This window comes from Oncorhynchus mykiss, chromosome 9 (assembly GCF_057628025.1).
Source record: "Oncorhynchus mykiss isolate SJ-2025 chromosome 9, ASM5762802v1, whole genome shotgun sequence".
NCBI classification, from domain to species: Eukaryota; Metazoa; Chordata; class Actinopteri; order Salmoniformes; family Salmonidae; genus Oncorhynchus; species Oncorhynchus mykiss.
Genome location: NC_143030.1, coordinates 40,617,773 through 40,644,189, shown reverse-complemented (window position 1 = coordinate 40,644,189; position 26,417 = coordinate 40,617,773). Strand labels below are relative to the sequence as shown.

General features: G+C 41.4%; 1 protein-coding gene across 3 annotated transcripts in view; it reads left to right on the top strand.

Moving 5' to 3' along the window:
* Nucleotides 1-26,417, top strand: part of LOC110531945 (metabotropic glutamate receptor 7) — a 229,185-nt gene that overhangs the window by 157,481 nt on the left and 45,287 nt on the right. For all 3 annotated transcript variants that reach the window (XM_090184203.1, XM_090184202.1, XM_021615472.3), the window contains 2 exons: nt 18,875-19,091; nt 24,454-24,589. In XM_090184203.1, coding sequence (XP_090040329.1) covers nt 18,875-19,091; nt 24,454-24,589 — 353 coding nt within the window. The remainder of the gene's footprint in view (nt 1-18,874; nt 19,092-24,453; nt 24,590-26,417) is intronic.

Below are 26,417 nucleotides of genomic sequence, written 5' to 3'. Positions count from 1 at the left end.
TTTTTTTGTGAAGAATCAACAACAAGTGGGACACAATCATGAAGTGGAACGACATTTATTGGATATTTCAAACTTTTTTAACAAATCAAAAACTGAAAAATTGGGCGTGCAAAATTATTCAGCCCCCTTAAGTTAATACTTTGTAGCGCCACCTTTTGCTGCGATTACAGCTGTAAGTCGCTTGGGGTATGTCTATCAGTTTTGCACATCGAGAGACTGACATTTTTTCCCATTCCTCCTTGCAAAACAGCTCAAGCTCAGTGAGGTTGGATGGAGAGCATTTGTGAACAGCAGTTTTCAGTTCTTTCCACAGATTCTCGATTGGATTCAGGTCTGGACTTTGACTTGGCCATTCTAACACCTGGATATGTTTATTTTTTAACCATTCCATTGTAGATTTTGCTTTATGTTTTGGATCATTGTCTTGTTGGAAGACAAATCTCCGTCCCAGTCTCAGTTCTTTTGCAGACTCCATCAGGTTTTCTTCCAGAATGGTCCTGTATTTGGCTCCATCCATCTTCCCATCAATTTTAACCATCTTCCCTGTCCCTGCTGAAGAAAAGCAGGCCCAAACCATGATGCTGCCACCACCATGTTTGACAGTGGGGATGGTGTGTTCAAGGGGGCCGAATACTTTCGCAAGGCACTGTATATTTCACCTTTATTTAACCAGGTAGGCTAGTTGAGAACAAGTTCTCATTTGCAACTGCGACCTGGCCAAGATAAAGCAAATCCATTTGACACATACAACAACACAGAGTTACACATGGAATATACAAACATACATTCACGTTTACAGTGGAACAATCTATATACAGCATGTGCAAATGAGGTAGGATAAGAGAGGTAAGGCAATAAATAGGCCATGGTGGCGAAGTAATTACAATATAGCAATAAACACTGGAATGGTAGAATGTGAAAAATATGAATGTGCAAGTAGAGATACTGGGGTGCAAAGGAGCAAGATAAAGAAATAAATACAAATGGGGATGAGGTAGATTGGATGGGCTATTTACAGATTAGCTATGTACAGGTGCAGTGATCTGTGAGCTGCTCTGACAACTGGTGCTTAAAGCTAGTGAGGGAGGTAAGAGTCTCCAGCTTCAGTGATTTTCGCATTTCGTTCCAGTCATTGGCAGCAGAGAACTGGAAGAAGAGATGGCTGAAGGAAGAATTGGCTTTGGGGGTGACCAGTGAGATATAGCTGCTGGAGCTGGTGCTACGGGTGGGTGCTGCTATGGTGACCAGTGAGCTGAGATAAGGCGGAGTGGTGGGCACTATATGGGGCTTTGGTGACAAAACGGATGGCACTGTGATAGACTGCATACAATTTGTTGATTAGAGTGTTGGAGGCTATTTTGTAAATGGCATCGCTGAAGTCGAGGATCTGTAGGATGGTCAGTTTTACAAGGGTATGTTTGGCAGCATGAGTGAATGATGCTTTTTTGCGAGATTTTGCTAGACTACATTTTGGATTGGAGATGTTTAATATAAGTCTGGAAGGAGAGTTTACAGTCTAACCAGACACTTAGGTATTTGTAGTCCACGTATAAGTCAGAACCATCCAGAGTAGTGATGCTGGATGGGCGGGGAAGGTGCGGGCAGCGATCGGTTGAAGAGCATGCATTTAGTTTTACTTACATTTAAGAGCAGTTGGAGGCCACGGAAGGAGCGTTGTATGGCATTGAAGCTCGTCTGGAGGTTAGTTAACACAGTGTCCAAAGAAGGGCCAGAGGTATACAGAATGGTGTCGTCTGCGTAGAGGTGGATCAAAGAATCACCAGCAGCAAGAGTGTCACGTTCTGACCTTAGTTCTTTGTTTTAGTATGGTCAGGGTATGGTCAGGGCGTGAGTTGGGTGCTTTGTTGGATGCTTTGTCTATGTGAGTTTTTCTATGATTTGCTATTTCTGTGTTTGGCCTGGTATGGTTCTCAATCAGAGGCAGCTGTCAATAGTTGTCCCTGATTGAGAACCATATTTAGGGAGCCTGTTTTCTATTGTGTTTCGTGGGTGATTGTTTTCTGTTTTGTGTCTACACCAGATAGGACTGTTTCGTTTTGTTCATTCTCCTTTGTTATTTTGTTTAGTGTTCTCGTGATAATAAATTATCAAAATGGACACTTACCACGCTGCACATTGGTCCGATCTCTCCTACTCCTCCTCAGAGGAGGAAGAAGAAACTTGTTACAAAGAGCGACATCATTGATGTATACAGAGAAGAGAGTCGGCCCAAGAATTTAACCCTGTGGCACACCCATAGAGACTGCCAGAGGTCTGGACAACAGGCCCTCAGATTTTACACACTGAACTCTATCAGAGAAGTAGTTGGTGAACCAGGCGAGGCTATCATTTGAGAAACCAAGGCTGTTGAGTCTGCCAATAAGATTGTTGTGATTGACAGAGTTGAACGCCTTAGCCAGGTCGATGAATACGGCTGCACAGTAATGTCTCTTATCGATGGCGGTTATGATATCGTTTAGGACCTTGAGCGTGGCTGAGGTGCACCCATGACCAGCTCTGAAATCAGATTGCATAGCGGAGAAGGTAATCTGTTTGTTAACGTGGCTTTCGAAGACTTTAGAAAGGCAGGGTAGAATAGATATAGGTCTATAACAGTTTGGGTCTAGAGTGTCCCCCCCTTTGAATAGGGGGATTACCGCGGCAGCTTTCTAATCTATGGGAATCGAAGACGATACGAAAGAGAGGTGGAACAGGCTAGTAATAGGGGTTGCAACAATTTCGGCAGATCATTTTAGAAAGAGAGGGTCCTGATTGTCTAGCCCGGCTGATTTGTAGGGGTCCAGATTTTGCAGCTCTTTCAGAACATCAGCTATCTGGATTTGGGTGAAGGAGAAGTGGGGGAGGTTTGGGCGAGATGCTGTGGGGGGTGGAGGGCTGTTAATCGGGGTAGGGGTAGCCAGGTGGAAAGCATAGCCAGCCGTAGAAAAATGCTTATAGAAATTCTCAATTATAGTGGGTTTATCGGTGGTGACAGTGTTTCCTAGCCTCAGTGCAGTGGGCAGCTGGGAGGAGGTGCTCTTATTCTCCATGGACTTTACAGTGTCCCAGAACTTAACAGATATATATATATATATATCAACATGTAGCAGTTGTCACTTTTCCTTCAACTGAAATCCTTACGGTTCAGTATTTTCTAACCACCCCCCTTAATCGCACACACTACCCAAACTAATGGACATGTGACAGCAAGACAGAATGGCACATTCCAAATGAGCACTGGGTACATGATACATATTGGCCAACATGGCATGTCCATTTGGTGAATGTAGATTGGCGGAGTAAATAAAGGAACATCATAGCATTTGCCCCAAGGCAGATTAACACTTTACCCAGGTCCTAAACAATGCCCACTAATCTTTTGGTGATGCTGGGGCACTAAGGGAGCATTCTCTCCCGCATAATGTACAGTGGACACCGGGGTTGTCTCCATACCGCCCAGCAGTGAAACAACTTCCATGCCACACCCAGGAACATTTTGCGGCGCAGTCATTTTCTCTCCAAGCCTGGGGAAAAGATCAGAGCACACCCTCTTCTCACCAGGTCATAATCAATTCAGAGTCGGGCAGTGTCGGAATGAAAACCTCACACACACCATCATAGGGCAGACACTCCTGCAGAGCACCCCTGCTCAGGAACAGCAGAGGAGCAGGAAGGAGACAGTTCGACCTACAACACAACATCTTCACCAGAGCCCAACCCCGCCCTTATAAATCAAATATTACATATAGGACAAGCAAGGACAAATACGGACAGAGCAACATAGGACAAGCAAGACGTAGCATACAGACAGAGCAGCATAGAACAAAAAGCAGCAAGACAAAATTCATAAAAGTTGTTTCCACACCTCACAAGCTACAGACAACACTTAGCCTACCACAGAAATTAGAAGATTTTTTCGCACATTTTATGGAAACCCGAAGGTGTCATGCCTAACCGCCCCAGTGGCTTTCCATAGCCCCCCTACACACAGTATGGCTAACTCTGTCCATTGTGCTGACAAAACGCAGCGAAGATATGTTACTCAATTATTTGATATTTTTTGATAAAACTGAGGGGGCACAAGTTTGAACTAAGGGGTTAAGTGTTTATGTAAGCAAAAAAAAAGCACATAAAGCACATACACGCTACATAATTCATAAAGGTCACGTTAATTAAGGATCGGACCCTTTTTTTATATTTTTGCCTGAAATGACATACCCAAATCTAACTGCCTGTAGCTCAGGACCTGAAGCAAGGATATGCATATTCTTATTACCATTTGAAAGAAAGCACTTTGAAGTTTGTGGAAGTGTGAAATTAATGTAGGAGAATATAACACAATAGATCTGGTTAAAGATAATACAATCATCTTTGAAAGAGAAAGAGAAAGGCCAATAATCAGTTAGGAGTAGGGTCGCACATTTTGGGGTATATTCAGAGGTGGAAAATTTCCATGGGAATTAACGGGAATATATTGGAATTAATGGGAATATATGGGAATTTATGGAAATATATGCAAATGAATAGTAATACCATTTAAATGTATATGTTTTTTGCATTGGATTACCATATCATATGGAGACAAACATAAACCTTTTACCTTATCATAAGTAGACATAATTGCAAATGATTAAATCCTTCCAATAGAAATAATAAAAAATGATTTAGTTATTTAGTTTAATTTATTTAACTTGAATTAAATGAGTTGACTCTTCACATGGGATAATTTCACTGAACAACAAAAGAAAGGGAATATTGAATGATCCCCAACGATCCCATCGCATCTCCCCAAAAAGTTTTTAACATACATCTGTAAAATGAGAGTCTATAAAGCTTTGGTTGCCTTCATCTCAGGCTTCCATGTCTTCTCCCTGGACCTCCTCAATGTCCACCTCTTGAACATCAGACTCTGAGGCCTCATCTTCACAGTTACTTTCCAACCTTGTTGAGGATGGTTCCTTGTCAGGCTCAAAAAGCTTCAAATTTGCCCGGATGGCCACCAATGTTTCAACCCTTGTATTGGTCAGCCTGTTGCGTGCTTTGGTGTGTGTGTTCCCAAACAAGCACCAGTTGCGCTCTGATGTGGCTGATGTTGGTGGGATTTGGAGGATGATGGAGGCAACAGGGGAAAAAGCCTCAGATCCAGATCCATCCACTTCCACCAGGTGGCTGATGAAATATGTTGGCATGTCTGCCATATTGCATCTCCATCCCAAAGCCCTTGCTTGGAAGTGTACTTCACAAGACTGCCAAGAACTTTGCCCTCATCCAGGCCAAGGTGGCGAGACACAGTAGTGATGACACCATAGGCCTTGTTGATCTCCTACCAGCATACTTGGGGTCCAACGTGTAATGTGCCTTGCGTAAGTATTCGGCCCCCTTGAACTTTGCGACCTTTTGCCACATTTCAGGCTTCAAACATAAAGATATAAAACTGTATTTTTTTGTGAAGTGGAACGACATTTATTGGATATCTCAAACTTTTTTAACAAATCAAAAACTGAAAAATTGGGTGTGCAAAATTATTCAGCCCCCTTAAGTTAATACTTTGTAGCGCCACCTTTTGCTGCGATTACAGCTGTAAGTCGCTTGGGGTATGTTTCTATCAGTTTTGCACATTGAGAGACTGACATTTTTTCCCATTCCTCCTTGCAAAACAGCTCGAGCTCAGTGAGGTTGGATGGAGAGCATTTGTGAACAGCAGTTTTCAGTTCTTTCCACAGATTCTCAATTGGATTCAGGTCTGGACTTTGACTTGGCCATTCTAACACCTGGATATGTTTATTTTTGAACCATTCCATTGTAGATTTTGCTTTATGTTTTGGATCATTGTCTTGTTTGGAAGACAAATCTCCGTCCCAGTCTCAGGTCTTTTGCAGACTCCATCAGGTTTTCTTCCAGAATGGTCCTGTATTTGGCTCCATCCATCTTCCCATCAATTTTAACCATCTTCCCTGTCCCTGCTGAAGAAAAGCAGGCCCAAACCATGATGCTGCCACCAGCATGTTTGACAGTGGGGATGGTGTGTTCAGCTGTGTTGCTTTTACGCCAAACATAACGTTTTGCATTGTTGCCAAAAAGTTCAATTTTGGTTTCATCTGACCAGAGCACCTTCTTCCACATGTTTGGTGTGTCTCCCAGGTGGCTTGTGGCAAACTTTATACAACACTTTTTATGGATATCTTTAAGAAATGGCTTTCTTCTTGCCACTCTTCCATAAAGGCCAGATTTGTGCAATATACGACTGATTGTTGTCCTATGGACAGAGTCTCCCACCTCAGCTGTAGATCTCTGCAGTTCATCCAGAGGGATCACGGGCCTCTTGGCTGCATCTCTGATCAGTCTTCTCCTTGTATGAGCTGAAAGTTTAGAGGGACGGCCAGGTCTTGGTAGATTTGCAGAGGTCTGATACTCCTTCCATTTCAATATTATCGCTTGCACAGTGCTCCTTGGGATGTTTAAAGCTTGGGAAATCTTTTTGTATCCAAATCAGGCTTTAAACTTCTTCACAACAGTATCTCGGACCTGCCTGGTGTGTTCCTTGTTCTTCATGATGCTCTCTGCGCTTTTAACGGACCTCTGAGACTATCACAGTGCAGGTGCATTTATACGGAGACTTGATTACACACAGGTGGATTGTATTTATCATCATTAGTCATTTAGGTCAACATTGGATCATTCAGAGATCCTCACTGAACTTCTGGAGAGAGTTTGCTGCACTGAAAGTAAAGGGGCTGAATAATTTTGCACGCCCAATTTTTCAGTTTTTGATTTGTTAAAAAAGTTTGAAATATCCAATAAATGTCGTTCCACTTCATGATTGTGTCCCACTTGTTGTTGATTCTTCACAAAAAATACAGTTTTATATCTTTATGTTTGAAGCCTGAAATGTGGCAAAAGGTCGCAAAGTTCAAGGGGGCCGAATACTTTCGCTAGGCACTGTATTGTGTATGGGCTTCATGCAGAAGTCTTCATGCTTTTTGATGTATTTCAGAACTGCAGTTTCCTCTGCTTGGAGCAACAGTGATGTGGGCAGGGCATCATTTCTTCTCTTACATCTGAAAGCAGAGTTTAAACATCAGACAGGATGGCATTGTCTCCCTCAATCCATGCAATGGGTAATGCTATAGGTTTCAGGAGTTTCAGGCTTTTTACCACTCTCTCCCAAAATACATCATACAAGAGGATCCTCTTGATGGGGCTGTCCATATCAACAGACTGTGATATAGTCATTTCTTGGAGAGACTCCTTCCCTCCAGGAGACTGTCAAACATGATGACAACACCACCCTAACGGGTGTTGCTGGGCAGCTTCAATGTGGTGCTCTTATTCTTCTCACTTTGCTTGGTGAGGTAGATTGATGCTATAACTTGATGACCCTTAACATACCTAACCATTTACTTGGCTCTCTTGCAGAGTGTATCCATTGTTTTCAGTGCCATGATGTCCTTGAGGAGCCGATTCAATGCATGAGCAGCGCAGCCAGTGGGTGTGATGTGAGGGTAGGACTCCTCCACTTTAGACCAAGCAGCCTTCATGTTTGCGGCATTGTCTGTCACCAGTGCAAATACCTTCTGTGGACCAAGGTCATTGATGAATGCCTTCAGCTCATCTGCAATGTAGAGACCGGTGTGTCTGTTGTCCCTTGTGTCTGTGATCTTGTAGAATACTGGTTGAGGGGTGGAGATGATGTAGTTAATTATTCCTTGCCCACGGATATTGGATTTGCTTGACCTTCACTTGAACTCTGTTGAACTCTGCATCCAGCAAATTAGTAGATAAAGCATGTCTAGTTGGAGGGGTGTATGCTGGGCGAAGAACATTCTGAAATCTCTTCCAATACACATTGCCTGTGAGCATCAGTGGTGAACCAGTTGCATACACAGCTCGAGCAAAACATTCATCAGCATTTCTCTGACTACGTTCCTCCATTGAGTCAAAAAAACTTCTGATTCCAGGAGGACCATGAGCTGTTGCTATCGATAAGGTGTCTGATTCATCATTTTCACCTCAAATAGAAGTAGAGGGACTTTTGTCAGAGGTTGCTTGTTGTGAGCGCTGAGGGAACTTTATGCACTTGGCCTGATGATTTTGCATCTTTGTTGCATTCTTCACATGTGATTTGGCACAGTATTTGCAAATGTCCTTCTATATTATCTGCAGTGAAATGTCCCCACACATCAGAGTGCCTGTGGAATTTTCCTGTAAAGATTAGAAAAAATGAGTACAAAAATAAATAATACAATTCCATGCACAGGTAAATAGTTAAGCAGTTACATTAAACAACTCCTTTGTAAGCTAAATTAATGAAACATGTACGGAATTAACAATCTTCAGTCAGCAGGCTCAAGCAAGCGAAAACCCACATGGTAGCAAAAACTAACTAGCAGAAATTGTTACGTTATACATTATTCAAACACACTTTCCTGTAGGCTACTATTTAGTAGTTAACAAAAAATCATGTATGTCATATGAAATATATTCACCCCACCCAGTGTTGTAATCAAAACTTACCAGAAAGCATGTAGTGTCATGTATTGTCATGTTGTGTCTTGTTCCTGTTCTTTCTCTTCACCCTGTCTCCCTCTGCTGGTCGTTTTAGGTTACCTTTTCTTCCCCTCTTTCCCCCAGCTGTTCCTTGTCTCCTCTAACTACCTCGTTCACCCCTTTTCCCACCTGTTCCCTTTTTCCCTCTGATTAGGTCTCTATATCTCTCTCTGTTCCTGCTTCTGTCTTTGTCGGATTCTCGTTTGTGTTACTCATGCCTGAACCAGACTATCGTCGTGTTTGCTGCAACCTTGTCCTGTCCTGTCGGAATCTGCCTGTTCATCTAACCTTGTCCTGTCCTGTCGGAATCTGCCTGTCCATCTGAGCCTACGTGTGTTTCATCATTAAAGAAACTCTGTTTTGTTAATTCGCTTTTGGGTCCTCATTCACGCACCTGACATGTAGTCCTTGGCTCAGACAGTGTAGTAGTGTGGTCTCAATAGCATCTCATAAGTGTGCAAGATCTTGAGAATCAGCTGTACATGTGATGGAAGAGTGCACTGCACATGTGATCGAAGAATGCACTGTGCATGCAGAGGGTTGCAATTCCATTGAATTGGGGATAGTTTAACCAAAATATGCCACAAGACCTAGAATTGCCTTATGTGTTTTCCACATTAAAGGTTAACTGTTATAAGCCAGCTTTTTTAATGAATTTAAGCAAAATTCCCCAAATTCCCGGGCTTAACTCCCCATGGAAAATGTCCAGAAGGTTTCCGACCCGTTGCAACCCTATTTAGGAGTCTAAGCTCAAAGTTTTAGACTGATTCAATGAACCATTGCATTACTGTTCAAAATGTTGTATCAAGTCTTCCCAAATGTGCCAAATTGGTTTATTGTACATATCTATAGAGAACATACAAAAATGATGTATTAAAAATACAAGTTTACACACTCCCAGAAATGTCATAATTGATGGACAATTAGATTCCCTACCGAAAAGACACTAACCTTCACACATCTAGATGGGAGAATGGCTGAACGAACCAGAGGTAACTAATTTCCGTTTTTTAGGACTACAAGCTGGCGAGCTCTATTTAGGGGAAACATTTCAGCTCCTGTCACAGGAAGTTTGGAGTTTTTCCTATGAGTAACTCTGTGAGAAATGCGGACTAAATCCCGCCTGGACACGGTCCAAGTTTCTGTGGCTAAGTCCTGAGTTATGGTGACAGATCTCAATGGTTTTAACACTAAGGGTGGCTCTCTATCTGAGATCATGATTCTCCATCTGAATGATGGGCTTTGGTTTACATACAGGATCGGGTTTGATTAAGAGTCCCTGAGAGTATGTACTGCCCACTCTGTTATCCATTGAGTTGGTCTGTTGTGCATTGTATCTCTGGAGACAATAACATATTCACTTGTGTGATAGCAGAGATAGATGGTTGCCATTACTCAAATAATCATACTGTAGCTATGTAGCATTTGCTACCCATGTTTTGCAAATCATTTTTAATTGGGCCATGCATGGTTCATCCTTCATGAGAGAGAATGAGCAATAGCTATGAGAGAATGAGCAATATGCATGAGAGAATGAGCGCTAGGCATGAGAGAGAATGAGCAATAGGCACATTGAAGACACACAAGTCAAGTGCACGAATTGATACATTTTTAAAAATAGAAAATAAACATCCCTCCCCTAGCTCAAAATTAATGTTCTTATCTATACAGCCACCCAAAATGAGTTGTACCCTTCATAAAGATGAGCAAAAAAGATGCAATAAATGCAATAAATAATACAAATTCTGAGCTATATCTTATGCTTACAAAAATTGGAAAATTATAGAATTTTATATTAATACAATTGCTCAGGGAAATACATTTTGTTTAATAAAAGTAATGTTGTTTTTTCTCTCAAAAAGATAGGTGTCAAAAGATTCTTAAAAATAAAATGACATCTGCATGAGCGTTCTACTTTTTAAAATGAACCTCAGCTTAAGGAACTGTATTGTGGCCTTCCATGGCTTCCTATAAAATCCCTTTGTCATTCATCAACATGGGAAAAGGCAAAGAACTCACAAACAAAGAGACAAATCTTCAAATCCTGTTTATTTTCATAAATCAGGCAATGAATAAATTTTTTAACATTTTTAACCCGGAATACCACTATCAGGGCAGCAATTAAGGAGTAGAAGAAAAATCCAACTGCCCAAGTAGGAGAAATACAGAACTTTGTTTAATCTTATTTAACCTTTAATTTAACTAGCAAGTCAGTTAAGAACAAATTCTTATTTACAGTGACGGCCTAACCCGGATGACGCTGGGCCAATTGTGCGCCGCCCTATGGGTCACCAAGTCTCCAAATGAATAAATAAACACAACCACCATTCCAATAGGCCCTTTGGAAGGGTTGCCAGAAAAAAAATCTTTATTGCGAGCAACCAGCAAATGTAAACGCAATGAGTTTGCAAAATGGCATTGGCACTTGGATTGGAACCGGTGCTATGATCAAATAAAATTGAAAATAGAGCTCTTTTGCCACACATTCACCAGTGGTGGGTTTGGCGTCGAAAGAAGGATGCCTATGCAGACAATAGCGTACTGTAAAATATGGTGGTGGATCTTTGATGTACAGTGGCTTGCGAAAGTATTCACCCCCCGTGGTATTTTTCCAATTTTGTTGCCTTACAACCTGGAATTAAAATAGATTTTTTGGGGGGATGGGGGTTGTATCATTTGATTTACACAACATGCCTACCTTGAAGATGCAAAATATTTTTTATTGTGAAACAAACAAGAAATAAGAAAAAAAATGGAAACTTCAGCGTGCATAACTATTCACCCCTCCAAAGTCAATACTTTGTAGAGCCACATTTTGCAGCAATTACAGCTGCAAGTCTCTTGGGGTATGTCTCTTTAAGCTTGGCACATCTAGCCAGTGGGATTTTTGCCCATTCTTTAAGGCAAAACTGCTTCAGCTCCCTCAAGGTTGATGGGTTCCGCTGGTGTACAGCAATCTTTAAGTCATACCACAGATTCTCAATTGGATTGAGGTCTGGGCTTTGACTAGGCCATTCCAAGACATTTAAATGTTTCCCCTTAAACCACCTGAGTGTTGCTTTAGCAGTATGCTTAAGGTCGTTGTCCTGCTGGAAGGTGAACCTCCTATCATGACACAAGGCGAGACCCAGATGCAGACACAGGAGGCAGATGGTTGGAGTCTTACAATATTTATTAATCCAGTAGGGTAAGGCAAAAGAAGGGTCATGGACAGGCAAAAGGGTCAGAACCAGTTCATAGTCCAAAAGGTACAGAAGGGCAGGCAGAATCAAGGTCAGGGCAGGCAGGATGATCAGGCAGGCGGGAAAGTATTCCAGAGTCAGTCAGGGGTGAAAACCAGGAAGACTATCAAAAAGAGAATAGCAAAAGGAGTATGGGAAAAACACGCTGGTTGACTTGACTAACATGCAAGACAAACTGGCACAGAGAGACAGGAAACACAGGGATAAATACACTGGGGAAAATAAGCTACAACTAGAGGGGATGGAGACAATCACAGGAGCAGGTGAAACACATCAGAGCGTGACACCTTCATCTCTGGAAGACTGAAACAGGTTTCCCTCAAGAATTTCCCTGTGTAAATGCTCAATTTTAGTCTCATCTTACCAGAGTACCTTCTTCCATATGTTTGGGGAGTCTCCCACATGTTTACTTATTTTTTTCTTTTACACAATGGCTTTTTTCTGGCACTCTTCCATAAAGCCCAGCTCTGTGGAGTGTACGGCTTAAAGTGGTCCTATGGACAGATACTCCAATCTCCACTGTAGAGCTTTGCAGCTCCTTCAGGGTTATCTTTGGTCTCTTTGTTGCCTCTCTGATTAATGCCCTCCTTGCCTGGTTCTTGAGTTTAAGTGGGCGGCCCTGTCTTGGCAGGTTTGTTGTGGTGCCATATTTGGACTATTTTGTGTATGTCCATTACATGAAATCCAAATAAAAATAAATTTAAATTACAGGTTGTAATGCAACAAAATAGGAAAAACACAAAGGGGGATGAATACTTTTGCAAGGCACTCTAATTGGGATGTTTTGCTTCCACTGGTTCTGGAGCCTTTGTTATGGTAACCTTCAAGCAAGATAATAACCTCAAGCCCACATCAAAATCCACAAAGAAATTGCTAATTGCCCCCCAAAAAATCTACATTTTGCAATGGTCATCTCAGCCTCCAGACTTGAACCCCGTTGATGGTTTTAATTGAAGTGGGCAGTCCATACGAGCAGACCGAAAGATTCTGTATGAAGGACTGTTCTAAGATCCCTCCCACTGTGTTCTTCAATCTAATAAAACATATTAGAAAAAGGCTGTGCTGTTTTCCTTGCAAGTGGCAATAGTTTTAACACCAAAATGATATCTTTCTCTGAGCAAATTGCATTAATGTAAAATACTATAATTCACCAATTTTAGGAGCATATGATATAGTTCAGAATTTGTATGATTTATTTTATACAGTTTTCTTTGCTGATCTTTATCTTTATCTGGCTTGTGTGAACCAGAACGGCTCAGTGGAGCATGTTTCTGTAGCAGCTGTTCAGTATTCTGTACAGTATCTTTATCAAGGATGCCAATAAATCTGGATGTGACTCTATATTCAGTCAATACAAATGTTTTCCCAACGTAACCGCTAAAGTCTTTAGAAATGTCCACATCGTTGCTTTGTTGCCAGCAGTATGTGAAATAACAGTGGAAAGGGCAAGCCGCACTAATTTACTTCACACCACATTCCTTCTGAAGTAAACGGGTCTAACCTTTACACAGTAACCCCACTTAGTCACCTTTCCTTATAAACACGCCGGTTGAAAAATCTCATTTAATGTCAGTAAGCCGATTGGACCTCTCTCTTCCTTTATTTCCATCTCTTCTGTACCTGTCGCACCGTTCTCAGCTCTCCCTCTCTCTTTTGCTCTTTCTCTCTTTGCTTCGTTTTCACTCCCAGCTCTCTCCCACTTTATCTCGCTTTCAGCTCACCCTCTCTCAGCCCTCAGCTACCCCCTCTCTCCTCACCCTTCCTTTTCTCTTTTTAGATTCTTATTCAGAGAGGTAGGCAGCACTTTGCGTTGGTAAATCAATAAAAGTGTTCCCTATAACAGACTTCTGTGTTTTCCTTTCATTGATCCTGTCAGCCAAGATACATTTAAGAGCAAGCCAAGCGATTACCCATAGCAATCCTAACTCTGATCCACAGTGCAGATGACATCAGCTCGGGGTAATTGTGATGCTGAAAAGGGGGCATTGTTAATCTTCTTTTTTTCCTCGCTTCTGGGCCTGAGTTCAAATTCTCATGTTCAATTCATTTAGATGTTAATTGTGCTTGGGTTATGGTCTAGACCAGGGGTAGGCAACCCTAGACCTAGAGTGTCGCAGGCACTTCATGTTTTTGTTCTAACCAACCTGGAAGACCAGGTGAGTTGAATGTAGGCAATCACTGAATTGATCAATTAGCTCAGTTGGCCCTGTGTGGTGCTGAGTTGGAACAAAATCCTGCAGTGCCTGCGTGTCTCCAGGAACAGAGTTGCCCACCCCTGGTCTAAACTGGCTGCATGGGAGGCAATCTCTACACTACCTTATCTCTGGTGGGACTGAGAGAATGGAGAAATGTGATTATGCATTGTTATGTGCAACAGGGTCAACTGTACTGTAGAGACCCTATGAGTCATCTTATCACAGTCAGACGTGGATTGAGTATTTTAGAGTAGGCTGTTTATTTTCTATTGGTTGTGCAGGTAATTTATGGGAAATTGGAGACGGATGCAAAATTGAGAATGCAAAGTCTATTGAAAACACCTCTAATAGAAAGAGTGCTCAGAACAGTCTGATCAATGGGAGAGTTACAAAGCGTATTGTTAAAGAAAATCTGCTTGACTTGATGAAGCAGAATAGTGACAAGCATAATACAAGTTTATATTTTGCTCCTATGATACACGGAGGAGGAAGTACTAATGCTCCAAATGATTGTAATTGAATCCCACTATTTCACACAGTAGATGTACATTTACCAACGCGCATGCCCCGCCTATATGAAGATCTCTCTTTTTCAGCCATCTTGTCACTTAGATCTTGCTGAATTGATTGCTTTAATTTAACTTTTGCAACTCTTTTATACTCTTGCTTGTGCCTGTCGTTTTTTTCGTTGTTATGACCTCAGAAATACTGTAATGACCTGTCAAACACATTTCAGTAATGGCCGAAATGGACACAACGGAATACATTGTCTGTAACGGTTTTCTTTAGGTGAAGGAGAAGCGGACCAAAATGCAGCGTGGTGGTTATTCATGTTCTTTAATTTATAAAGACACTATACATGAAATAACTAACAAAAACCGTGCGAAAACCTAAAAACAGTCCTATCTGGTGCAAACACAGAGACAGGAACAATCACCCACAAACACACAGTGAAACCCAGGCTACCTAAATATGGTTCCCAATCAGAGACAATGACTAACACCTGCCTCTGATTGAGAACCATATCAGGCCAGACATAGAAATAGACAAACAAGACATCCAACATTGAATGCCCACTCAGATCACACCCTGACCAACCAAAACATAGAAACATACAAAGCAAACTATGGTCAGGGTGTGACATTGTCTTTCTGTTGCATTTGTAAAAACGCTAAAGCTTCATCGGTGATTTAACGCATCATCTCAATACTAGCATCACACGAAAGAGAAGAAAGATTTTAATTTGATGGGTGGTCGTTTTTTTGTGAAATTTAAAAAATGTATCATTTAATACAGTTGAAATGTTTAAAGATGCGATGAAATGAAAGCAACTTCGGCAAATTAACACTCAGATTATAGTGATATTATGTCTGATCAACGCAGACAATGTAAAGTATATATACTGTAGATGTGTTGTGTGTAATCTAGAGCCAAGCATGTTGATTTTTGATCTTAGGGTATCCTGCTATTGGCACACTTGTTGAATTATGCAACAGAACATGACAACAACAGTAATTAATGAAGCAGCCTAGACAGGGCAGGTGAGTGCTGGTACTGTGGGCCAAGACAGAGCATGTGTTCCACCCCTTTTTGTTTAATGTCTTTATATGTAAATCCAGCCAGTGTATTGATGCAAATGAGGGACACATTATTTTCTTCACTTAAACACAAAACATTCAAAGAATACCTGATACCATTAGAACATGTATATATGAGTGCATTCTAAGAACACATTTGAAATGTTACAGTAAATATAATACCTGAATTCCCACCAAAATCCCTGAACTCCATTATTTATCCATGGCATTAAAAAAAAAAAAATGTATGCTTTAATAATAATTCTGTCAATATTTGATGGATTATAAAATTCAAAATGTCTGAAGTCTCTACATCCATTGTCCAACTGTTGCGTGTATAATAATTGTTTTTAAACCCATTAACAATTGTTTTTATTACAAACAGGCATCTCGCTTAATTTGTAGTCCATTAGCTGGCGCAGAGAGAGGTGCAAAGGTGTGAAATCCTAATCACAGACCGTTTATACCCACTGCGTCTCATAGAAGTAGTAATGTGGGAAGCTCTTTGTCTCACTTTCATGAATTTACTGATTCAAGGTTTAGCCCTTTTATTCAGAGGGAGGTCAAAGTGCTAATTAAAAAGCATGCTCTGGAAAAGTAAATTATTGCGATGGAATGATTAACACATTCCTAGACCCAGAATAAGTGGTGTGGAATAATTATATCAACAGGCCAAGAGATATGGAGGAAATCAAGGTTGTGCTCCCGAAATAACACACAACCTTCTTTCTGATTCTTAAATCGTTCCCTGCAGCAAAAAGCTCAGGAGAGAAAACATTTTTTTTTTCAAGCCCTGTTCCTGAAAGATGGGATCTGACTCAACAATCTATCAGACCTATATAAGACCTTTGGGGAGCCAGAGAGCATCACATTATAACAACAACAACATTGATGAGATACAGATCCTATCAAACACTGAAAATAGATACTTTTGGAGAGAGAGAGAGAGAGAGAGAGAGAGAAAGAGAGAGAGAGAGAGAGAGAGAGAGAGAGGAATAAGGTGAGAGAGAGATGATGTGTGTGAGCCCACGTGTGTTTTAAATGCAAATATTTTTTGTTCGCTTTTCCCATTACTTTGCCTTCTCATCCTTTTGACCTAGAACACTCAATTCTGGCGAGTGCTGAAGTGGTTCAGCTACTAACATCTGACAGAATTCCTTCCTATGAATTTGTGTAATTGACTTACAACTACAACTGATTTTGTACTTCCGTGTACGTTTGGCCATTCAACACTTACTAAGTTATCTTGAACATGACCTCCCGTTCCCCTATTTGTCTGCTTCATGTAGTTGACCCCCTTTGAGTTGTGGATCCAACTATATCTCACACTCAGTGCTGTGTGAGGCAGGGCTGTGGAATCCCAATCAGTGGGCTGCTGTGTCCTCATTCTCCTGTTTTCCCAGTGTCCAGCTGCTTCTGGTCAGCCTAATGAGAATGGATGGCATTCATACAGTGGCTTAGGTTAGATGGTGTGATGGGGTAACACAACCACATCAATGTGTTGCTCTCAGCCCACCTGAGTGATGCAAGGTAGCTGCTGAACACTCATTATTATCATGATTCCACTGTGGACCGGTGAGGAGGGGTGAGTATAGATAAGGAGATAACAGTGTCCATTTCCCAAATTCTCATACTGGCGTATACATACTTAAAGTGCATACTATGTACTCATCGTCGCATACTATTTAGCACGTACCGTTTTGTAAAAAAGTATGCAGTATGCCACGGCCTGACTGCCTGAGTAGGTGGGGCGGGGCCGAGTGCGGGTGGGTTTTTCCAAATTCAACAGACATGTACCACAATAACCAGCTTGATCGCTCATTTACAATTCAATTAATTTCTCTAAACTCTGAGAAGGAATGGAGTCATAGGCCTATAGGCTAGTTATTGTCAGACTATCACATTCAACCAATACTGTAGCCAATTTACAACAGACTGAAGACAAACAGGTCATTTGGTTACATTTCAAAATATTTATTAATGGAACCAAAGTGCTCTAACATGTATAATTTACATCAAATAGTCAGTGCACTCACCAAAACGTTTAAATGTTCAAATCAAAAGGCTATTGCACAGAAACACGTGGACAGTCGAGTGGATCGCAAATTCAGAACCGCTGAATAGCTACTGTACATAATAAACTAAAGCACTGATCTTTGGTAACGAGAACAGAGTGACTGCTTAGGTTTGATCCATACATTAAATAATTAAATAGGTATCCTGTACTACAAAACTTTAACAATCCATATCCACATCCAAAGTCCCAGGTGCCGACACATTCAGAAATAAAAGACTGTGTAGTATTTTGTTTCAAATCTCTGACGAAGGCCAAGAGAATAAAAACACTTTTCAATGAGAAAACAGAGATCCACTTTGAAAAAAAAAGACTTCTGTTTTCAAAGATGTACAGTAGCCTACGATGCAATACTCATGATCATTTTAAGGAGAACAATAACTATTTAGCCTACATTTGAACACTACCGCAGAAGCTAGTAGCCTACTTCAGGTTTGGCTACTTGAAAAGAGCTAGGGCCTATCACTGGAAGCCCACCTCTTCCAATGCATTATGCAAATGTGTGCATCAAATTCTAATAGAAGAAGAGCCTAAATGAGTATAACATTTTGGCATTTAAACCATACTAGATTTTTGAAAATTCACATATTACATTTTCACATACTGAGAATGCGTCATGCGCGATTGCGTAGTTTTCTGTTATTCGTTGATTTCGGTAGTGCATCCCCATTTTAATTGATCAGCTGTTGTCAAAGCCGAAAAGAGTATGACATCCGGGCATATAAAGTATACTTGATTTTCTAAATGTTGCATACTATTAAACTGATTTTTTTTCGCATACTTAAACGTGAGTATTTAGGACGCAAGTATGGGTATTCGGACACGGCAATTGTCTGGGTTATGTCCTTTCTTTTCACATGATATTTCAATTAGCTACATGTCACCTGTAAAGTCAACCGGAGGTTTGATGAGCCAAGCTGTCTGTGATAATTGTAGGGAACCGGGAACATCTCAAATGATGATAAATAGCTTAATAGTAATAATGATGATAATGAATTGCTTTTATACAGTGCTTTTTACTAGGTCTCAAAGTGGTTTTCACTGTCTGTCTGTCTGTTTGGAACCCACGTCATCTACCACCAATAATAAGTGTATTTAGTCAGGCGTATTTAGTGAGGTAAAATATTCAGAACGTTGCAGACAGAAATATAATGAATAGGGTTGAATAATGTATACTGTTGCTGCACCCTCTTAAACAATAGAGGAGTAAACATCACTTCCTCTCTGTCCTCCAATCAGATCCCTCAGATCAGCTACGCCTCCACGGCCCCGGAGCTGAGTGATGACAGGCGCTATGACTTCTTCTCTCGGGTGGTTCCTCCAGACTCATTCCAAGTCCAAGCCATGGTGGACATCATCAGAGCCCTGGGCTGGACCTACGTGTCCACCGTGGCCTCTGAGGGCAGCTACGGAGAGAAGGGTGTGGAAACCTTCCAACAGATCTCCAAGGAGGCTGGTGAGTTATGGAAGTAGTAGTGGAAATGTTACTGTAAATGATAAGATACTATGGCACGATTTAGTTTTGGATTTATTTATCAAAGTGCTGTAGCCGTCAATTACAGTTAGAGCAGTGTTGTTCCTCTTTAAGCCTTTTTTACCCAGGGTCCCATACCGACAGGTGAGTGTTTTGAGATGGGCAGTACACTGAAAGTCTGGAGAGGAGAGGGGGGCGGGGGGTGAGGGGGAGGCTGTTTTGTCCATCTAGGATCACTATGGACCTACAATTTGCTGTAAATGCCATGCTGACAATTATATTTTGTAATAAATTAAGAAGTATTAATTAGCTTGACAACAATTAACATAGTGACTTCTAGCTCTGTGAGTGACATTCAGTTCTGTGAGTGTCCTAGGGTAAAATATGTTCTAACAATATAAGAGTTTGTTCTGTGGGTGCTGGCAATATTCGTTGTGTGGGTTAACTCTCAATTCCATTTCCATCCAAGTGACAGGTGCTGCTTTAAGAAAGGATTACATATTTCATAATCTGGCCTAAGAAATTACACTCCATGATCCACGGTTCAGCATTCATACAACTCCTCCCCTGGCAATAGTGCTGTACCAAGGGAACCAAGGTTACTTCCTGATTCTCATCTTGATCTCTACAGATCCCAATCCATTTCCTGTAATTTGCACCTACTAGCTAGATCCCTGTCGACCAATCTCCAAACTTTGGTACCGAGGAGTGATGCTAGTGTATGCCAACCTCTGAAAGGGAGAGAGCTAACGATATCCCATGGGCGATGATCAGAAGTCCAGCGGACATGAATATTTAATCTGTGCACGTTCATGTGTAGTCTGATCACTCATTAAAACTTTAAGAGGCTGCTGTGGCACTGGAGAGAACAGCTGTAGGAGGAGCCTCTGTAGAACACTGAGATGGAATTGGGAAGAAAAGTCTGGATGATTTAGTGGGTTATTTTGGCTGGGTTTATATTTCAGCTTGTTACATCCTCCAATGCACACGGTGGGTCTGCAGCTACCAGATTGTTTTCTCTCCGTTGTATTGCCTTCACTGGTGTTTGTGTCTCAGCATAGAGTCGGCAAAATTATGTTATTGATGTTATTGTCTTGAATTTAAAAATATCACAGACAAGGGGGTTAGAAATGATAGAATATTGCTGTTATTGTTGACTCATACATTACAATTGAGCTGCAGTCAGGGAATGTTCTGTATTCCCATACAAATCAAATAGGAATCATTTACCTCAATGGAAGCCCTTGCACGCTCTAGGCATTGTGATTTGAATACAATAATTGATTAAGATTATGACATAACTCTGTATATTTATAACATCAAAGAATGGGTTAGTTGCAGGATCACTTGCGGCAAGCAACATACTGTATCTGTACTGAAGCAGCAGTGGTGCCATAGAAACAACAACAACAACATTCAGACCTAAATACACGACAGTATATTGTTTGAGTTGATCTGTAGGGCCATGAGATGTTTTGTGGGCTCCTTATTCTTTTGTTGAGAGTGAAATGTCAGATGCATTAGTAGCATTCTCGCTTCACCACTTCAAGCATCCACCGGACTAATGCGATATGGCCGCCCATTACCCTGAGTAGAGACTAGATTGATGGTCAGCTCGTATTGATCTCTTCTGTTTTCCACTCTCCTCTTTCCCCCTTGTTTGGGTAGTCGTCCACCCTCTCAGTTCCATGCGAATGCACTCTCCTCGTAACCGATGTACAGTTTTTTCATTCTAACTTCCGTTTCCCCTGAAAAATGGACGCGGGGACTCATCTCAGATGTCATTCTACTGCTGCTACGCTAAGTTATGCGAATGAGTTGTCTTTTCTTTAGAAGTGTAGCAAGGGAAGATTCATCTAGTTTTCCTCGGCTTGGGTCTGGAGCAATGGAGTTTGTTTTTCCTCTTTGATAAACAGACTCATGCAAGCGTGTTTGAGGAGTAGATACTCCCACAGACATCACTCTTAAATGAATTGCAGTATGCTGCCACAGACGTGTTTTCATGTCACTTATTTGAACTGAGAAAACCTGTCAATTTACACTCTGAATATATTGCAGTGAGACGTGACTTCACTGGCTTGCCCTCAGTATTTGACCAAAAGCTTGATGTGTTCTCGTAAGATGAGCCTTTTAAACTGGAACAGTGTGCTCCTGCAGCCATCCCATCTCTCTTCTAGGGTGAACATGACAGTGGAATGGAATATGGTATCAGGAAGGAATGAAGGAAGGGGCTCACATGTACACAGTAGGAATGGCATTCCATTCCTGCAGGGCTCCCACTTGAGATGCATTGGGAGGAGCTTCATTGGGGGGAAAGTGGTAGTGGAGGGAGCCTGTAGTAGTTCTGCCTCTGCTCTGGAGGTGATAAATATAATTGGAGAATTATGGATCCCTCTCGGGGGTGGGGTAGTTCTGCGGGAGGGGCGGTGGGGTCAGAGCAAAATGGGTAGGGAGGATGTTGAGTCCTTTAGGAACCTCCCGGATTTCAGGGGAGTTTCCTGAAAAGCCACGATCTAAACCCCCCCCCCCAGCTGTTAATGCGGCACACAACCTGTGGCACGAAGCCCAGACCTAGCAGAAGCCTGATGAATTAAATCATTATTTTATCTGTGATATATTAACCAAACTGGGAAATGTAGAGCATTGGGGGGAGGATGGGGGGAATGGGGGGAATGGGGGGAGGATGTTTAATGTAGATACCAACCAGTAGGTCCATCATAATAGAAATTAAGTATTGTGCACATTGAAATGTCATAGGATTCTAATTTCACAAAAAAACTAATACTTAGAATCTCCTATATGTAAGATTTGAATTTGCCACATCAAGCAGTGTGAGGAGTAAAACACTCCACTCTATGATATCCCCTGCATTTATCTCTGAGTTATAAATTCCTTCTCCAAAAGAGACATTGCACTACTCTTTATTCCATTGTCTGCTGTGTGAATGGAGAGCTCTCTCTCTTTCATGCCCAGAGATAAGACACTCTGCCAGTGGCAGGTGAAGGCACTCAGACCCACAGCACAGAGTTCTGGCAGTAGACTTCTGGCTCTGATGGCTCTGCCTGGTTTTCCCATCTTGGCCGACTGACGAGGAATTCTGCAAGCCATTCAATAATTTAGCCTTGGCTGCACAGCACACAGCCAGTCTACAGCCTTCGGGGCAGTCTAGTCCTCACAGCATGTTCAAGCCTGGTGCTCAGAAAGGAAAACCACTCAAAAAGCTGCTTATCTTCATCAGTGGCTGTCTGCCATGAGCCATGTCTCTGTCCGCTTCCAGCTTCAAGTGTGGCCTCTGCTTCCCATACACGCTGTGACAGTGACAAGCATATTCTTATTGTCCCTAAAATCTAGATCTACATTTTATGGTGAATTAATCCTCATTACATGTAATACCCAGCAACAGACAGACAGGCACATAGACAGTTTCCCAAAAAGTAAACCTCGTTTGTAGCAGTGGCATAAGCACCCCTAGAGCCCTGAAGAATCATTTTGAATATCGGTGCTGAAATGGAGCTGTAGTGGTGTCCCTATGAGACCCTTCGGCTGCTGCTACTGCTGCCTCTGTCTCTGCTGCTACAGCTCCACAGATGCACCACAATAGAAGACTGCCCTTTTCCTTCATTTTAACAGGAGAGCCCAATCCCCAAGCATTTAACAAGCTACAAAAGGAGCTCAGCAATTTTGTTCTGTCCACTTATGGGGATTACAGGAGCCATCCTAACTGTCTTTGTAGAGATATATTGTCTGGGAATCAGCAATATTTTCTAATTCTGTCTATGGCTGCTGCTGTGGGGATAGTAAGAGGGGGATGGAGGAGAGAGGGAGAGCTGGGAAGGAGTCCTTTAGATGGAGCTCTTTTTAGATGTAGCCCAGTAAACAGATGGAGGTGTGGTTTCTCTTCTGCAAGCTCAAAGCTGTTTATATCAAAGTAATGAGCCTGAGCAGATGACCAATTAGGAGATTCCTCCCATTTCTCTGTCTACTCAGGGAAACCAACCCAATGTTGGAAAGGTTAGCTGATATTAGGAGTGCTTGAGTCAGAGAAATTTTAATTGGTTTGGATAGAGAAGCCTGGGTGTTAACTCGGGACCAAGCCAGACTGCCGCTCATCATCTAGTTCTAACTATGGTGTGTCTTCAGGTGCACAATAATGTCCATTTACTCTATATGAGTACAGTAACCGCTGGAAAAGGTTGGCCCATGCTCTCACATCTGCTCCAGCGGACGGAATGCAATTAAGGTATTTGTTTAATAAGATATGATTAGATTTTTATATTTACATAATAAGCTGTTGAATGTGTGCCGAGGATGACAAAAAATCTGTCAAACTTATTGTTTGTTTTTCTTCTCACAAAATGGTGGCTGCAGTCTCTCCTCCAGCACCAGTGTTTTCCTCAGCACAACACAGAGCTACGGGACGACATTTAAAGATGACCTTTAACTCTTGACAGGAGTAAATTAGGTCATATTACAGGCCCTTCATTTAAGATTCAGACAACCATGGATTACGCTAAATGATTGCCCTTGTTAATATTCCCTCAAGGACAATTGCCAACTAAGTTTTGGCCATATCTTTGAGGTGACTGTCACGGTCGGCTCGCCAAATATCTAATACCTATTTAGTGACGCACGGAAGCAATCAGTACCTTTCATCCTGTACAAACTCATTAGCACTGACCTGTCTGAACATGATTCATTGTCAATATCAATATCCTCCTTGTTTGTGTAGCCTGTCTCCAGATCTGATTGGTTGACTGTCCATTGTGGTGTGTCTAATAATGACGTTAAATGAAAAGTCAATGGGGAAGGGACAACTTTTTAATCTGTGGTCACAAAGTGTGAAAAGTGTATTCATGTGTTCCTTCTACCCTGTTGACACAGTTTCATATTGGTTTGGTCTTCTGTTGTCCTGTAATTATTCACCCACAGCCCTCTAATAAGAAATGGATCCCACTATTAATTTGTGAGGGTTTTTCTTTCAGTTGTTCATTTTCATGCTGTTGTTCATCCCCAGTGATGTACCACTTACTGTAAACCACTCAGCTCACAGCATTTATGACTCAAATGTAAATGGGATGTATAGTACGTGTATATTTTTTCACTCAACTATCTTGGAAAGACAGAGATCCTATTGCGAGGATGAATAACCAATAACAATATTTCCATTAGAAAGGATTAACACGATCTTGACTTGAGGGTTTCAAGTGTGTGCATGTCCGTGTGTATGTGTTCTCATATGTGTGTGTATGTTTGTGTGTTTGCCTCTGTGTGTGTCTCTGTGGGTAAAAATCCCAGAAGTCTCATCAGCTCTCCTTCTTTCTCTCTCTCTCTCTCTGAATTGAAGGTGGGATCTGCATCGCACAGTCTTTAAAAATTCCCCACAACCCCAAGCTAGAGGATTATGACAAAGCCATCCAACATCTGCTGGATATGCACCACTCCCGGGCAGTCATCATCTTTGCCAGTGAAGAAGACATACGGTGTGTAGTTCAGTACACAGCATCCAAATGCATCTATGTTGTTGAGGGGCTTTGATGACATGTCAAGTCGAGTTCTTTAATCTCATAGCAGAAACCTTGAAGACAGGTTGGAGGCGCAGACAGATCCTTTGTGTGTGCACACACTGGGTGTCTGTAACACAAACATGCCTCCAATAACACAAACAGAAACGTGCCTAGGAGGAGAACTGAGAATATGGAATATCACAACAAAGTAGCAGATATTATTTCATTTACAAAACCTTTGAGCAGTGGCGGTTCTAGCTTGTATGTCTCCCTGGGCGACCCCCCCCCCCCTTCTGCCCCTCCCCCCAAATAAGCACCATTCTGCACTAGTTAGTTAGTTAGTTAGTTAGTTAGTTAGTTAGTTAGTTAGTTAGTTAGTTAGTTAACTGTATTTTTCATTCAGACATTTGGAACAACACAAATAAATAATCATAATCATAATCATAATAATCATTTAAAAATATAGAAAAATATATAGAAAAATAAGACTCAAGTAAGAAAGAAATAACAAAGACAAATATAAACAAATTGTAGTATATAAAAATGAATAAAAGTGTGAATCAAACTATTACACTATTATAATATTGATAACAAAAAACACACAAATAAAACAAAATTGCACAAATCCTATATCACACAAATACACAAATAAAATAACACATTTATGAAGAAGAGAACCTGATTATTACACTATTGCACTTCAAACAAGAAACACACAAACTAAATTGCACAACTAATTGCATTAGTACTGTACAAAGTTAGAAGTGTGCTATTTGATAGATTCCCTTGCTCCCCCTACTTCGGGCTTCCAGTGGGGAGACCTGAGGTCAACCTACCCCCGCCCCCCTCCCCATCTCGTACTTCTGAGTGGGAGACCTTCTCTGGCACTAGCCTGCCTAGCTCACCAACTAGAATCAGGGTGCCCACTCCGACAAGGTTAATTAACCCACAGGCCCACATGGTTACATTATATTATTGACATGATGTGCAAATCAGCGATAGAAAACCGATCGAGCAAATGTCACCACTTATATATGTATATTTTTTAAATATATACAGTGCCTTGCGAAAGTATTCGGCCTCCTTGAACTTTGCGACCTTTTGCCATATTTCAGGCTTCAAACATAAAGATATAAAACTGTATTTTTTTGTGAAGAATCAACAACAAGTGGGACACAATCATGAAGTGGAACGACATTTATTGGATATTTCAAACTTTTTTAACAAATCAAAAACTGAAAAATTGGGCGTGCGTGCAAAATTATTCAGCCCCTTTACTTTCAGTGCAGCAAACTCTCTCCAGAAGTTCAGTGAGGATCTCTGAATGATCCAATGTTGACCTAAATGACTAATGATGATAAATACAATCCACCTGTGTGTAATCAAGTCTCCGTATAAATGCACCTGCACTGTGATAGTCTCAGAGGTCCGTTAAAAGCGCAGAGAGCATCATGAAGAACAAGGAACACACCAGGCAGGTCCGAGATACTGTTGTGAAGAAGTTTAAAGCCGGATTTGGATACAAAAAGATTTCCCAAGCTTTAAACATCCCAAGGAGCACTGTGCAAGCGATACAATTGAAATGGAAGGAGTATCAGACCACTGCAAATCTACCAAGACCTGGCCGTCCCTCTAAACTTTCAGCTCATACAAGGAGAAGACTGATCAGAGATGCAGCCAAGAGGCCCATGATCACTCTGGATGAACTGCAGAGATCTACAGCTGAGGTGGGAGACTCTGTCCATAGGACAAAAATACGTCCTATATTGCACAAATCTGGCCTTTATGGAAGAGTGGCAAGAAG